Below are 13,696 nucleotides of genomic sequence, written 5' to 3'. Positions count from 1 at the left end.
CATGGCATCTGGGCACCCCTGCCTTGCCTGGGCCTCCCAGGAGAGACTCCTTCTGCAAGAGCTGTGCATGTGGGAGTCCCCAGTGCTGCTCACTTGGGACATGTCTGGAAGAGTCTTGGCTGCTGCATGAGCTGCTGGGGTTTGAACCAGACCTCTGCCCTCTCTCCCCAGTTTGGAGGATTCCTAAAGAGCAGCTTTAACTGATGGCCAGTGACCTGCTGGTGCCTGGCTGGGGGGTGACTGGGAGGACACAGAGACCTCACTGTGCAGCCATCCCCAGCACTGCTGCATAAAATAGAAGAAGAAATCAATGTATTCTCCTTTTCATCCCCCATGCCTGCTTGGGGAGCATTTGAGCAGGATGAAGGCACACAGTTCCTGTCTGTCTGGCATGGAGCACATTTGGGTTTTCAGGAGGGCACGTCCTTGTGCTCAGCCAGCAGAGCCACCTCAGAGAGCCTGTGCCTCCCTCATCCAACAGCAGGATTAGCAGTGGTATTTTTGAAGCCAGCCCTGCTGAGCTGGGTGGTGCTGAGCAGAGCACTGTGACCTTGAGAGGTTTGCAAAGGTCTGGTCCCCAAAGGGACATGGCAGTGAGCGGTTCCTGCCCCAGACATGGTGGTGGGGGGCTGCTGCAGAGGTTGCATCCAGTAGGAGGCACTTGGAAATCTCATTTTAGGGGAATTTGGGCTTTCCCTGCCCTAAAGCCACTGCCTTCAGCAGTGGTGGATTGAGCCAGAGATGTGTGAATGAGTCTGGAACTGGTTGAAAGGAAGCACGTGCCAAAGGCAGTGCAGCCTGTGCTCAGCCCCACGTGCAGCTCCAGAGGAAGAGAAGGAAGGGTGGTGCTCAGCACCTCCAACAGCAGCCAGTCAATGGGAGCTGCTGGTGGGGCTGGGAAAGCCCTGCTTGTGCCCAAAACCCCTGGAAAATACAATAGTGGGGACAGTCCTGCAGCATGCCCAGCTCAGGGCAGGGACACCTTGTCAGGGCTGTCAGGGATGTGACAGGGCCCTTGGAGACACAGAATTAACCACAATTGCCCATGAGGGACCCTGGCAGGGTGGGTGGGAGTGGGGCATGGGGCCCTCTAGCCCTGTCTTGCCTTCTGCTCCTGTTTTTGTGAGGAGCACGGACACTTCCCTGCAGGAAGCCGGGAGGAGGGTCACTGGAGCAGAGGCTGTTTACTTTCCTTTCCTGCCTCTGGGCAGGACACACTATTTATAAGTTTTCTCTCTTTTTTTTGAGAGCTGTTGTGCTTCCTGAGGTCCTTGTCTCTTCTCATGCAAGGAGGAGAGAGGCAGTGCTGAGCAGGGAGCTCCAGCCACGCTCGGTCCCTCTGAAGGGGACACTGCTGAGGTCATGTCCATGGCAGTGGGGCTCTGTCTCAGAAACACAAATCCTCAGAAACACAAATCCTTTCTGGGATGTCAGGCCTTCTCCAGACCATGCTGAATTCAGGGCAGTGGCCAAATGTGCCAGCAGGACAAGCTGAGTACCAAAATCCCTGTGACACCAGGAGCTGGACACCCCATCCATGGGTGAGAAAGCTCCTGGGGTGTCCCCAGGCAAATCAGTGACACTGCTGGGGAGGGAATGTCACTGAGACCTGGGGCTCCTCATGGTTTTGCTGTCAGACACTGTGCTGAGCCACTTCTGCCCTTCTTTGGGGTGCAGGTTCCTTGCCCAGCCCCTCAGTGCCCCCATCCTGCCTGCTGGCACTGCAGCACAAGGGAGGAGTTATATGGAGGGCTTGGTTGTCCTGGGACTGTAATCGTGGTTCTGCAGCTCTGCCTTGGGCTTTTTGAACCCCTTTGTGTCTGGGCTTTGACCTTTTTCTCTTCTCTGCAACAGGGCCCAGAAGGACTTGGAAAAAAGCCATTTTTGGGTGTTGTAATTCAGTCCAGCCCTTCGATAAGGACAGGGGCTGGCTGTGCTCCAGAAAGACCACATGGGTGGCATTGGGCAGGTTTACCTTGGGCCTGGGGCACTCTGTGGGGTTGAAAGTCAAAAGAAAGGGCCATGTGAGTCAGCACTGCAATTGGGTTAGCCACCATTTCTTTAGGAAGTGGCAGCAGGGCTCAGAGGAGTGGAGATGATGGATATAGCCCGTGTGAGGAACCCTTGGAGGTCAGCAGAGCTGTCTGTATCCAAAGCTCAGTAGCAGCTCAGAAAGAAATCCCCAAACCACTTGGCACCGAGGAATCTCCAGGACAGTGTTCCTTAAAGAAAGATTTCCTTTCTTGTCAGCATTTCCTTTGCTGCTGGGTTCCTTGAGAGCATTTTCCCTGTTCCTCAAGACACGTCTCAGAAGGTTGTAGGGCTGTTGGTAGAAGGGAAGAGGTGCAGACTGATCTGTCTGGAGGAGGGACAGGCAGGTTTGAAGGGCCTGCTGTGGACAGAGGTGAGATTCCATCCCTGGGGAGTGCCAGTCCCTGTCCTGTGCTGCTCTTGCCCACCCAGCTTTGCTCAAGGCCAGGCACGGGCTCCCCGTCGGCTCGTCCCTTCCGCTCCTTTGTTTCCAGCAAAATGCAAACTGGGCTTGGCTGCTGCATTGTTTAAATGTGGGGGTTTTGGGAAAAGAGAACAGCTAAAATGTTAGTTTCTGGATAAAGTGTGTGATGCAGAAGGGAAACTGTGGAAAATCTGTGCTGGAGGGTCAGAGCTCCAGCTCAGGGTTGGAGACCTGAGTTTGTTGAAACAGCTTTCCAGTGTGGGGCTTTATTGGATTAATTATTCTGAGGATGCTGAGAGCTGTGACATGGACACAGACCTGCAGTGCATGGGCTGTGCCAAGCACAGACTGCAGGGCAGGGACTGCTGCAGGGAGCATCCCACCCCTGTGAGCAGGTGGTGGCATGGCTGGGAGAGCTCCACAGAAGTCAAAAATCAAATCTGAGAAAAAGCATTTTTAGTTTTCTTCATTGCCTTCCTCCCTCCTTCTACCAATGTCTGAATATTTCTGAGATGCAAGACAGACCATTTTGTCATGAGGTGTCCTTCATGGGACCCTTCCAGGGTTTGTGGGGGGGTGAGTGTTGTGCTTTGGTGCCTTCCTCTCTGCACAACCACAGAGCAGCCATGGTGCTGTTCCCATCAGGCTGGCACTGGGGTTGGATCTCTCTGTGCATCCCTCCCTGCCCATCCCAGACCCCTCTTGCTGGGTCTGAACCAGCTGGGGGACATGGGTGTGTGTCCCTTCCCATCTGTCTGTCCCTGAGCACTCACACAGAACATCCTGGTGAGCTCCTGCCCCAGCCTCCTCAGTGCTTCAAAGTCTGGATCTCTCATTTTAACCCCTGGCAGTCTCCCCATGGTGTGGCTTGTCTGACACAAGCCCCAGCTCCCAGGGGTTTCTTCACCATTCCTTTGGTTTCCCTGTGCAGCTGCCAGGGGATGTGGCCATGGCTGTGCCAGCCCCTGCTGCCAGCACAGAGGGGGTCACTGCTGCTGCCCTGCCTGGTGCCAGTGCTGTTGGAGCAGAGCTGGGCAGGGCAGCAGCAGATGTGGCTCCCAGCAGTGACCAGTGGCTCCTGTCCTGCAAACAGACCAGGGGATGGAGGGTCCCCAGCCCTGCCCTGGAACACGGGTCCTTCTGCATGGTGGCTCCTCTCCAGCCCCACCCCAGGCCTGGGAGGATCTCCCTGGATGAGGCAGGGCTGTGCTCCAGTCTCTCCCTGCATCCTGATGTCCTGTGGGATCTCAAGCCCAGGTTTTTAGAGGCTGAATCTCACTGCTGCTATTCTGTTGATGTAAAGGATGGGTGGGCTGGTTGTGCTGGCCAGAGGCTATGCCTTGTCCTGCCCTGACCCTGTGCCTGCCTGGGGGTTCTGGGGGGATCAGAGGGTATTTACAGCCTGTGGCTTTTCAATGGGATCCAGCAGTGGTTCTGTTTCTGTGCAGTTCAGCCTTTTGTGTCTGCCTGGCTGGGTCCTGGAAGGAGCTGGGGTCACTTGTCCCCTTCCTTGTACCAGGGTCTCAAGTGCTCAAAACACTTCAGTCCTTGGTTCATGTGGTCTCTAGGTTTGTTTTTAAGGATATGAGCTTCTGTGGCTGCCACCTTTGGTTTTCTTGCTGCATTTATATGGATTTGGTTCTGTCCTGAGATTATTTTCCTGTTCCCAGCTCAGATTTTGCTGGCAGTGCTCACAGGAAAGCCTGTGTTTATCTGTGCATCCTTTGGATGTGAGAGGGAAAGCGAGGTGTTGCAAGCTGGATCTGTGTCTTCCCCCAAATCCAGTGCCATGCTCTGCTCTGCCATACCATGGTGGGACCCTCTGAGTGTGGATGGAGGGCAGTGTGGGCATGATTTCTGCTCTGGGGCTGAATTTCCTGGCCCTGATTTGTTTTATTACTGGGTTTTTAACTTGTCTGAAGAGGCAGAACTTTAATCACCAGCTGCTTAAATGGATCCTGGGATGAAGGAGCAGAAATGGAGTTTCGAGCCTTGTGCAGTGTCTGTAAGCATCTCTGGGGTCCCTCAGGTGGATGGTAACTAAACCCTGATCTACTTTTCATGTTTTTCAGCTCTGAAAAGATCCTTTGAGGTCGAGGAGGTAGATCAGTCCTCAAATTCCTCCACCCCACAGCGCCGGGCCCCGAACACCCTCCTCAGGTCCACCGTGTCCAGCTCCACGCAGAAGTTCCAGGAACTCGGCGCCAGGAACTCGGAGCTGCCCACCAGACATGCAGAGCCCACAGTGCAGAGATCCCCCAAGCCCCCCCTGAGGAGGGTGGAGCTCTCCGGACCCAAAGCGCCCGAGCCGGTGTCCAGAAGAACAGAAATCTCCATTGACATCTCCTCCAAGCAGGTGGAGAACTCCGGCCCGGCCCTGGCGCGGTTCGGCCTCAAGCGAGCGGATGCGGGGCACAAACCGCCCGAGCCGGCGGCCAGGAGGACTGAGATCACCCTGGGCAAGCCCCAGGAGCCCAGGAGGGCGGAGGTGCCGCCCTCCAAGATCCCGGAGCCGCCTCAGCGCCGGGCCGAGCCCGCCGAGCCCGCCGGGGCCTCCAGTGGGGTCAGCGCGGCTTCCGCGCCCCGCAGGCCCGACACGGCACCGGCCCCGCGGCCAGCAGAGAGCCCAGAGCCCGCCCTGCCCGCCCTGCCCCTGCAGGCAGAGCCAAAGCCACAGCCCCTGCACCTGGAGAGCACAGCCAAGAGGGACGAGGGTGAGTACAGCCCTCCCAAAAACATGGTGTCTGTTTCTCTGCTTTCTGGCACTGACCCCCTTTCTGGCACTGAACGCTTTTGACTTGAGCCTTTGGAGAAATCACTCCAATTTGGAAGCTAAGTTAAAATCATGAGTGTGTAGTTAAATAGAAGTGTGTGCTTTCACGTGGTGAAGGGTTTTAAATTGAGGTTTTTATAATATAGTAATAGGTGTGTGTTGCATCTGGTGTTGTTTGGGGTGATAGCAAGTCAGAGAGCAGGAAGGGCCTTTGTAGGGGTTTAACAGAGATGTTTATTTCAGCCACGTGTGCGCATCATCCACGGCTCAGAGAACAAAGGCCAGGTACTTTGTGAGGGTCTGTGTTAAATACATGGGATGAGCAGGGCAGGGAGAGCATCAGAGACCAATGACCAGGGGACATGGGGTGTCACAAGGGTGGGGTTAGGGCAAAAGGCCAACAGGGAATCAGGGCGGGAGTGACCAGAGACTGAGGGACAGGGAGAGGGGCTGACCCAGGGAACAGAACAGGAGGATCAAGAGAAGGCAGTGAGAGAGGCTCTCATTTTCCCTAACTGGGAATGCCTGTCGGTCTCCACAGGTATGGGATAAGATGGAGGATTTTAGGTGGTGTGTGTTTCAGTGCTCATCTTCCTTCTTCTTCGTGGTTTCAGGCAGCAGTTTCTGGTTGGACAGTTAGTGCTGCACTGAGGGTCATGGGAATTTAGTTACTGGGTTAAAAGTATAAATAATATGGACTGTTTAGCTTTAAGCTGGGCTGGTCAGTACCTCAGGGGTCACACAGGAGTGCCAGGTGCTGGTGCTGCTCTTTCAGCGCCTGTGGTGACACCTCTGGGGTCTGTGCTCAGATGTGTCCACAGGCAGAGCTGTTACCTTTGTGTTTATCCTGCCTGAAAGAGCTGTCAGCTTCAATAAGAAATTCTGTCCAGTCCAAAAGGAAATGCCAAAAGCCTGGGTGCTGGGAGATGACAGTTCTGCCAGCTCAGGCCCTGTGCAGACCCACAGAGCCCTGGAAAGGCTCCCAGGTGCAGGAGTGGTGCTGGCTCTGGGAGTGTTGTTGGGATATTGCTGTTTGGTGTTGTTGTTTATGGTCTGGGACCTCTTCATTAGCAGGAATCAGGGTTTTTTGACCTTGGAGACAAAGTCTAATAACATCCTGGAGCACAGCCACTATTAAACTGGAGACCTGGCTTATATTAGCTCTATCTTGTTTTCAATTAATTCCATATTAAAGCTAGCTTCCCTCCCTTGCCAGCTGTCATTTATTCTCCATGTTTTGGAGATTTTCCTTTCAGACCTGTTAATTACTTTTCCATTCTCCATCGCCCACAAGCTCCCTCCTGTGAGGGATCCAGTGGTTGGGTGGAGGGCACCCCTTCCCTCCCCACCCTGTGCCTCTCCCTGGGGGCTGTGGGATGGGATGGGTGGCTGAGCCAGGACCTGGGAGGTCCATGCCTGCCCTGGGGCTGGTTCCATCCCCTCTGCTGTGCAGCCCTGTGCTCACTCTGGCATGCAGAGAGGTCAGGCTGTGTGTGTGCTGCTGTAAAACCAAGGCAGGAGTCAGCAGGGGAGCTGATGTGGAACCTGCAGGACCCAAGTGGGTTTTTCTTACTGTGCATGGTGTAGGTACAGGTTGGGCCATCTCACAGCTGAGCTCTGAGCCTCAGCCCAGGGTGGGGTTTGTGTGAGCCCCCCCTCTATCCCCAGTGCTGTGTGAGGTGTCCAGGGGGCCCATCCTGCCCCGTGGGTGGGTGCTCAGCCTTGTCCTGCTGGTTCTGGGCTGCTCTGAGCATCCCAGGCTCTGGATGGTGGGGCACTTTAAGAGCAGAAGGCTGGCTGAGCTGCTGAATCCTCCAGCTGCCCAGGGTGGGGAGAGAGGGGGAACAGCTGCTGGGACATGTTACCCCTGAGCCCAGCTGTCTGGAGTCTGCCCTGCAGCCAGCCTGGGTCTGCTACAAAAGGGGCTTTCAGTCCAATGTCTCCAAGAATCATCACAGAATGGTTTGGCTTGGGAGCGACCCTAAAGATCATCTAGGTCCATCCCCACTGCCACCAAGAGCCAGAGACAAAGTTGGAGGGGTTGTGAGGGCTCTGTCTCCTCTTCCCTGTGTGTCAGCACAAGGGTACAGAGCACATCTCCTTCCTGATCATCCCCTCCTCCACTGCTGTGACTTGAGGTTGCCCTGGTTTGCTTTCACTCCACTTTGGGGTGCTCCTCCCCTTGTTCCACAACACCCACCCCAAGGTGATGCTGGGCAGGTGCATGGCCTGTCTCCTTATTGCTGGTACAAGAGCACAGAGATGTTTGAGGGGCTGTGCAGGGACCCTCAGGATGTCCCAGAGATGGGTGCAGGCACATTGCCAGTGCTCAGCAGCTCCACTGCAGCTTTGGCCCCACCACAACCCCCCAAATGAAGACACTGCCTCTCTGATGTCTGCAGCAGAGACATGTGGCAGCTCCTGCCCCAGGGTTTGGGTCACCAGGAGGTGCTTCTGGGCCACTGGACACCCCTGGATCCCTTTGCTGGTGGCTCTCCAGCACAAACAGCTGAGCAGGGGATGCAGGCAGCTGCCTCCAGCTGCCCTCACTCACTGCTGTGCTGGGATTGCCTTCCCCAGCTGTCAGGCTCAGCTGCCTTGCCTGTGCTGAAGGTATGCAGCAGTGTGTTGAGCAGGAAGAGGCTGCTCAGAGGAGAACAGTCACAGGGAGCTTGGCAGTTCAGAGCAAACCACAGAGGAAAGGAGTCATTTCAGTGCTGAACTTCATCAGGGCAGTGTGGCTCCAGAGCTGGGCTTCCTGAGGTGGGAGGAGAGCAGGAGGTGTTTAACAAGGCAAGAAATATTCCTTCCCATCCATGTTCTCCCTCTCTGAGTCTTTGTGCTCTCCTGCACTCCTTGGGGAGCATTTGATTCATTTGTGCTTGAATTGGGCCATTAGTGACAGGGAGAGGGGCACCCATCCTTCTGGGATGTGCCACTACAAAGGTGGACTTTGTGTCCCCAAAATCTGCAGTGGAGATGCCAATGGAGGTTTTGTGTGGCTGGTGCTCCCCAGCTGGGACAAGGAGATGGGATGAGCAGGTGATGTGGATTCTATAGCTGGAGTCTGCCACAGCAATGTGAGCTGTGCAGAGGGCAGAAAGAGGCACAAGCAATTAAAATAGCTGTAAAAACAAGGTGAGGGAAGGGCTGTCCTTGCTGTGCAGGACTTAAAAATGTGAATATCCAAATCTGAGTGCCCGTGGGTGGGGGTGACCTCTCCCAGGCTCCTGCTGTGGGCAGCAGTTCCCTCCCAGTCCCAGGGGAGGATGTTCTGCCCTGGGCTGGTGGGGCAGGTCTGAGCAGGGCTGTGGTGCCAGTGTGGCAGGAGCTGCTCCATCCCTGTGAGGAGAGGAGCAGGGAATCATTGTGGGAGCAGCAGGGCTTCATCCAGAGACATCCACCTGCCCTTTGCAATGGAGAGATCTCCTGGGATCCTCAGGAGCTGCATGAGGGACAGGCAAATCATCAGGAAAATCCACATCAGATCTATCATGGGTGATCCTGCCCCAGCATCCCCTTCCACTGTGCCTCCCATCTCTTGTGCTTGTGTGGTTGAACATTTTGGCCTTCTCTGTTCCTTGTGGTGTGTGGTGGTTGGGCTTGGAGATGGAGGAAGGCATTGCTAGCCCCAGAAAAATTAATGATTTCCATTTTGGTTTAATAGTCTGTTTCTACTTCTCCCAGTTCCTGTTTGTATTGATGGCTCAGTGCTGGGTGAAGGCTCAGTCCTGGCACCTCAGGTGATGGATTGGAAGCACTTCCAGATGAGAAGTCAGGGCTGGTGGGATCTGATGCTCCTCTTGGTCTCCTCACAAGCTGCTGTGGCTGCCCAGGCCCTGGGGACAGCACTCAGCCAGCAAGGATGCTCTGTCCCACCACTGCCCCGTGGGCTTCACAGCAAGGATGCTCTGGAGCCTGTGTATTAAATCAGAGCAGATCTAATGAGCAATGAGAACATTCACCTGAAACAGGGATGTGACCTTCCTCTGTGTCCCAACAGGGGTCTGCAAAACATCTCTGAGCTTTCAGCTTTGTTGGGGTCTTTGTCCCATGGCCACTTTGGGACAGCCACACAGGGTGCCAGGTGCCTCTTTAAACTCAGCAGGACCCCCCATCTATTCTGCTGCACAACAGGCAGGGCAACATCAGGAGAGTGAAGCAATTCAACTGTTTTTTCACTGTTCTTTCCATCTAGAAGCCCTATGGAAAGACTTTTCTTCAGAATTCCCGTAGAGTTGGGTTAAAATTTAAACAATTGAAAATACTTATACTTACTGAATAGAAAGAAAGAAGCTTTGAGATCCACTGAAATTCTTGTGAAAACCAAGGACTTTTTGCTGTGTGCTGGGAAGTTGTGCTGGGGGCTGCAGCCCAGTGCCCTCCCATGAGTTTCAAGCCCCCATCCTGCCATGGATCAGGGATCCATCCACCCAGGGATGGAGAAGTGAGGCCACACAAGCCTTGGGGTGATTTTCTTCTGTCCTGTGCTGCTAGGGTGACACCAAGTGTGAGGTTATAGGGATTTGGACAACTCTTAACACAGCGAGGCTCCCTGGGATGGAGATGCTGTGAGTCACCCTTTCCAGCTCTTTAACTTACAAAGAGATTAAAGCTGGAGGGAAATGTTTCCTCCAAAACCAGCTGACAGATTCAGGCTTGGTTATGGACAGTATTTTTTTTTTTTTTTTTTTTTTTTTTTTTTTTTTTGTTCTTGTTATTATTTTTAATGGGAAAATTCCTACAGCCCAGGATTCCAAATGGAGGGGCTGAGTGGGAAACGCTGAGTCTGGCTTTGTGAGTGCAGGTGCCAAAAATGAGATAATCTGGAAAAATCTAGAGCTGCAGGCCCAGTGACTTGGAAGGAAGAGTGGGAGCATGTGTGGGGGAGAGGAATGTGTCCCATCATGGAGACACTGCCTGATCCAGGATACCACGTGCAGGGGCAGGGCACTGGGTGTGCAGGGAGCAGCCAGTGCTCCTGGCTGTGCTTTTTGGGGGCTGTGCTTTTTGGGGGCTGTGCTTTTTGGGGGCTGTGCTTTTTGGGGGCTGTGCTTGGGGTGTAATGTGGGCACTGAGGATGCCAGGTGTTGTGGCTGTGCTGGTGCTGGTGCTGCACGTCTCTGTCCCCCAGGAATGCTGTCCCCAAGCTCCTTATGTTGTGCTCATCTCCAGTCACACGTGTCCCTTTTTGCACGGGCACAGTTTGTGGGGATGCTGTCCCATGTGGCAGCTCCAGCTGGGCAGGATTCACCCCAGGAAATGAGGCACTGCAGCCAGCCAGGCCCAGGAGGATTTGTTTGCCTTGCTGGAAGTCCCTGAGGGCCCATAGGAAAGGCAGAGACCTCCCCAGTGGGGCTGCATTCTGCACAGGGATAGTTTCCCATAGGAAACACCACGGTTCCCATTTCCTTTCCCTGCCACAGCTGGATTTGAGACCAGGAGAGGGCAAAGCTGGGGGTGCTGCATCCAACATCAGAGGCACATGGAGCTGCTGGAGCGAGTGCAGAGCTCACTGCAGTGGTGGGGACATGGCTGTGTGTCCATTCACATCTGTCTGTCTCTGAGCACAGAGGGGCTTTTGCCAGGCACTGATACAGAACATCCCAGGGAGGCTCCTCAGTGCCCAGCCAGGCTGGCTTTGCAGTCAGCTCTGGGCCCACAGAGATGCTCTAGGGCTGGAGCCCCTCTGGAGCCAGGCTGGCAGAGCTGGGGGTACCTGGAGAGGAGAAGGATCCAGGAGAGCTCAGAGCTGGGGGTACCTGGAGAGGAGAAGGATCCAGGAGAGCTCAGAGCTGGGGGTGCTCACCTGGAGAGGAGAAGGATCCAGGAGAGCTCAGAGCTGGGAGTGCTCACCTGGAGAGGAGAAGGATCCAGGAGAGCTCAGAGCTGGGAGTGCTCACCTGGAGAGGAGAAGGACCCAGGAGAGCTCAGAGCTGGGGGTGCTCACCTGGAGAGGAGAAGGATCCAGGAGAGCTCAGAGCTGGGGGTGCTCACCTGGAGAGGAGAAGGATCCAGGAGAGCTCAGAGCCCTTCCAGGGCCTGAAGGGGCTCCAGGAGAGCTGGAGAGGGACTGGGGACAAGGGATGGAGGGACAGACACAGGGCAGGGTTGGATGGGATATTTGAATTAAATTCTTCCCTGTGAGGCTGGTGAGGCCCTGGCACAGGTGCCCAGAGCAGCTGTGGCTGCTCCACCCCTGGCAGTGCCCAAGGCCAGGCTGGACAGGGCCTGGGGCAGCCTGGACAGTGGGAGGTGTCCCTGCCATGGCAGGGGTGGCACTGGGTGCTCTCTGAGGTCCCTTCCTACCCAAAGCAGTGTGTGATTCTGTGCTGAGCTGCAGAGTGACCCTGGCCTGGCCTTCATGACGTGGCAGGCCTCTTCCATGGCTGGGCTGGGTCTGTGGCTGAGCCTGTCCATGCCTTGCAGGAGGGCTCCAGGGGTGACTGTGTGTCTGTGGAGCTCAGAGCCCCTGCTGCAGGCTCACCTGTGCCCATGGGGTCTGTGCTCCAGCTGGGGGTGAGCCCTGAGCACCCCAGCAGCCTCTGAGTCCCTCTGATGGAAACTGGGCAGCCCCTGGGTGGAGGTGCCCTTGCTGGCTGAGAAAGGGGCGAGTCTCCTGCCTGCTGTGGGGTCTGTGTTCATCCAGGTGTGCTGAAAGGCAAAGGGAGACCCAGCCCTGGCTGAGGGGGGTGGGTAGGAACCAGAGCCAGGATTTCTCTGCTTATCCTGAGTATTTGCATGTCTGGAGCCCCTGGCAGTCCTGCTGGGGAACATGCTCCCCACCCATCAGCTCCTTTGGATCCTCCAGCTTTCTCACATTTAGGTTAATCATCCTACAGGCTGATAAGGCAAATAAAATCCGTTATCTTGACCAAGATAAAAGGAAGAGTTTGCTTTGATCTCCTGCAGTAAGGCCTGGCCTCTGGTTTTGTGACTTCTCTGCTGTCTGCTGGGGGAGGGAAGTGATGGCAGTGGTGATGAACCTTCTGTAATTAAGGAATCCTTCTCTTTTAAGCTATTTCTAGCCTGCTGCCCGTGCCTGAGATGTTTCTGTTGGCCAGTAGTTGAAGGGACACCATAGGCTGGGTGCAGTGCCAACTCCATAAACTCTGTCAGAGGACTGAATTGAGATTATAGAGAGATAACTTTGTTTTGAGAAGATCAAATGCTGTTGTGAGCAAAAAAAGATAAGTTGACATCAAGCCAATTGTGTTCTTTACTCCCCCAGCAAACAAACAGACACAGAGACACTTCTACATTGTCCAAAATGCTGTGGTGAAGCTGAAGTGAATGTGGCTATAAATGGAAAAAGCAGCTGGTCTTGGATTGCAGCCTGTGCTCAGACTTCTTTGGGCCCAGTTTTCCTTACATCTTTAGAGGTTTTAAAGGAGGGATGTGGGGAGAGAGCTGCTTTCCTTTGGGTTGGTTAAATCTGGGTCACCCCTTTCATTGATCTTCTGAACTGGTCTGTGCACAGAAGTTCCCAAGGTTTCTGTGGGGTCACATGCATCAATACTTCACCCTCCTGAATCATTCTGGTTTATCTTGGCATGGAGGCAGCACCAGACAAGCTGGGATACAAAGCTGGACCCAAGGGTCTGGTCCAAAGTATTTTGCAGACAACTTTGCAGATGTTTATGCATTTACGAAAAGCAAATAATTTTAACAAACCATCTAAGGTTGCTGTGCCAGCCCAGGAGTGACAGTGTGGGCATTTGGGGTTGCTGGATTGTGTCACCTGCAGTTTGTTCTGTGTGGAAGCTGTGGGCTGGTTTTTGCATGGCAAAAGCCATTTTGTCCAGCAGGAATGAAGGATGGCTGAAATGAAGCATTTTTCAACACCTTGAAGTACAGAGGTTGATGATGCTCTGGCAAATATGAACTTAACCTTGGATTTATGTTTAGTTTTTCAGCCCTTGAGAAGATGTCCAGGGTTTGTCTGAGTCAGGTGGTCTTATCAGGTGTTCTCCTGTGTTATTCCCAGAGTCAGAGATGGGGATGAAAAGGGATTTGCAGCACAGAACTGGGTAGGGCATTAATCCCTTGTTATCATGAGTGCTTGACAGGCCCCCACCAGCCTGTTCCCCTTGGCTCAGGTTGTTGTGTTGCTGAGGATGATCATTTACTGGAGTGTGTGTCAGGCTTTTCTTTGGTGCTTATCCACAGTACTTTAACTGTTTATGGTGGCTCTGCCTTCCCCCCTTTCCTCCTCTCCTGCTGCAGATGGAGTGGGACAGACATTCCTTCCCTCCTCCAGAGAAAAGCTCAGCTCGTGGAGATCTCATAGAGTGAGCAGGTTAGATGGGAATCCAAAGGGATGTGGTGCCTAGGAGGAGAGGGCAGTGATAAAAGTTAATGATCTCCTGAAAGGAGTTTCCTCACCCACAGCTGTGTGGTAACTCACAAGTCTTGAATTGCAGGGCACTGCTTTCAACTCCAGCTCCAGTGCAGCTGGGGTGTGTTTC

At 54.2% G+C, this 13,696-nt stretch overlaps 1 protein-coding gene across 7 annotated transcripts in view; it reads left to right on the top strand.

Annotated features, from left to right (window-relative positions):
* The window catches only part of SEPTIN9 (septin 9), a 134,406-nt gene that overhangs the window by 73,588 nt on the left and 47,122 nt on the right, over positions 1-13,696 (top strand). For all 7 annotated transcript variants that reach the window (XM_056506020.1, XM_056506026.1, XM_056506025.1 and 4 more), the window contains one exon: positions 4,528-5,169. In XM_056506020.1, the coding sequence (XP_056361995.1) occupies positions 4,528-5,169 (642 nt within the window). The remainder of the gene's footprint in view (positions 1-4,527; positions 5,170-13,696) is intronic.

Source organism: Oenanthe melanoleuca, chromosome 18 (assembly GCF_029582105.1).
Source record: "Oenanthe melanoleuca isolate GR-GAL-2019-014 chromosome 18, OMel1.0, whole genome shotgun sequence".
In the NCBI taxonomy this organism is placed as follows: domain Eukaryota; kingdom Metazoa; phylum Chordata; class Aves; order Passeriformes; family Muscicapidae; genus Oenanthe; species Oenanthe melanoleuca.
The sequence above is the reverse complement of the archived record's forward strand: the minus strand, read 5'-3'. Positions and strand labels throughout refer to the sequence as shown.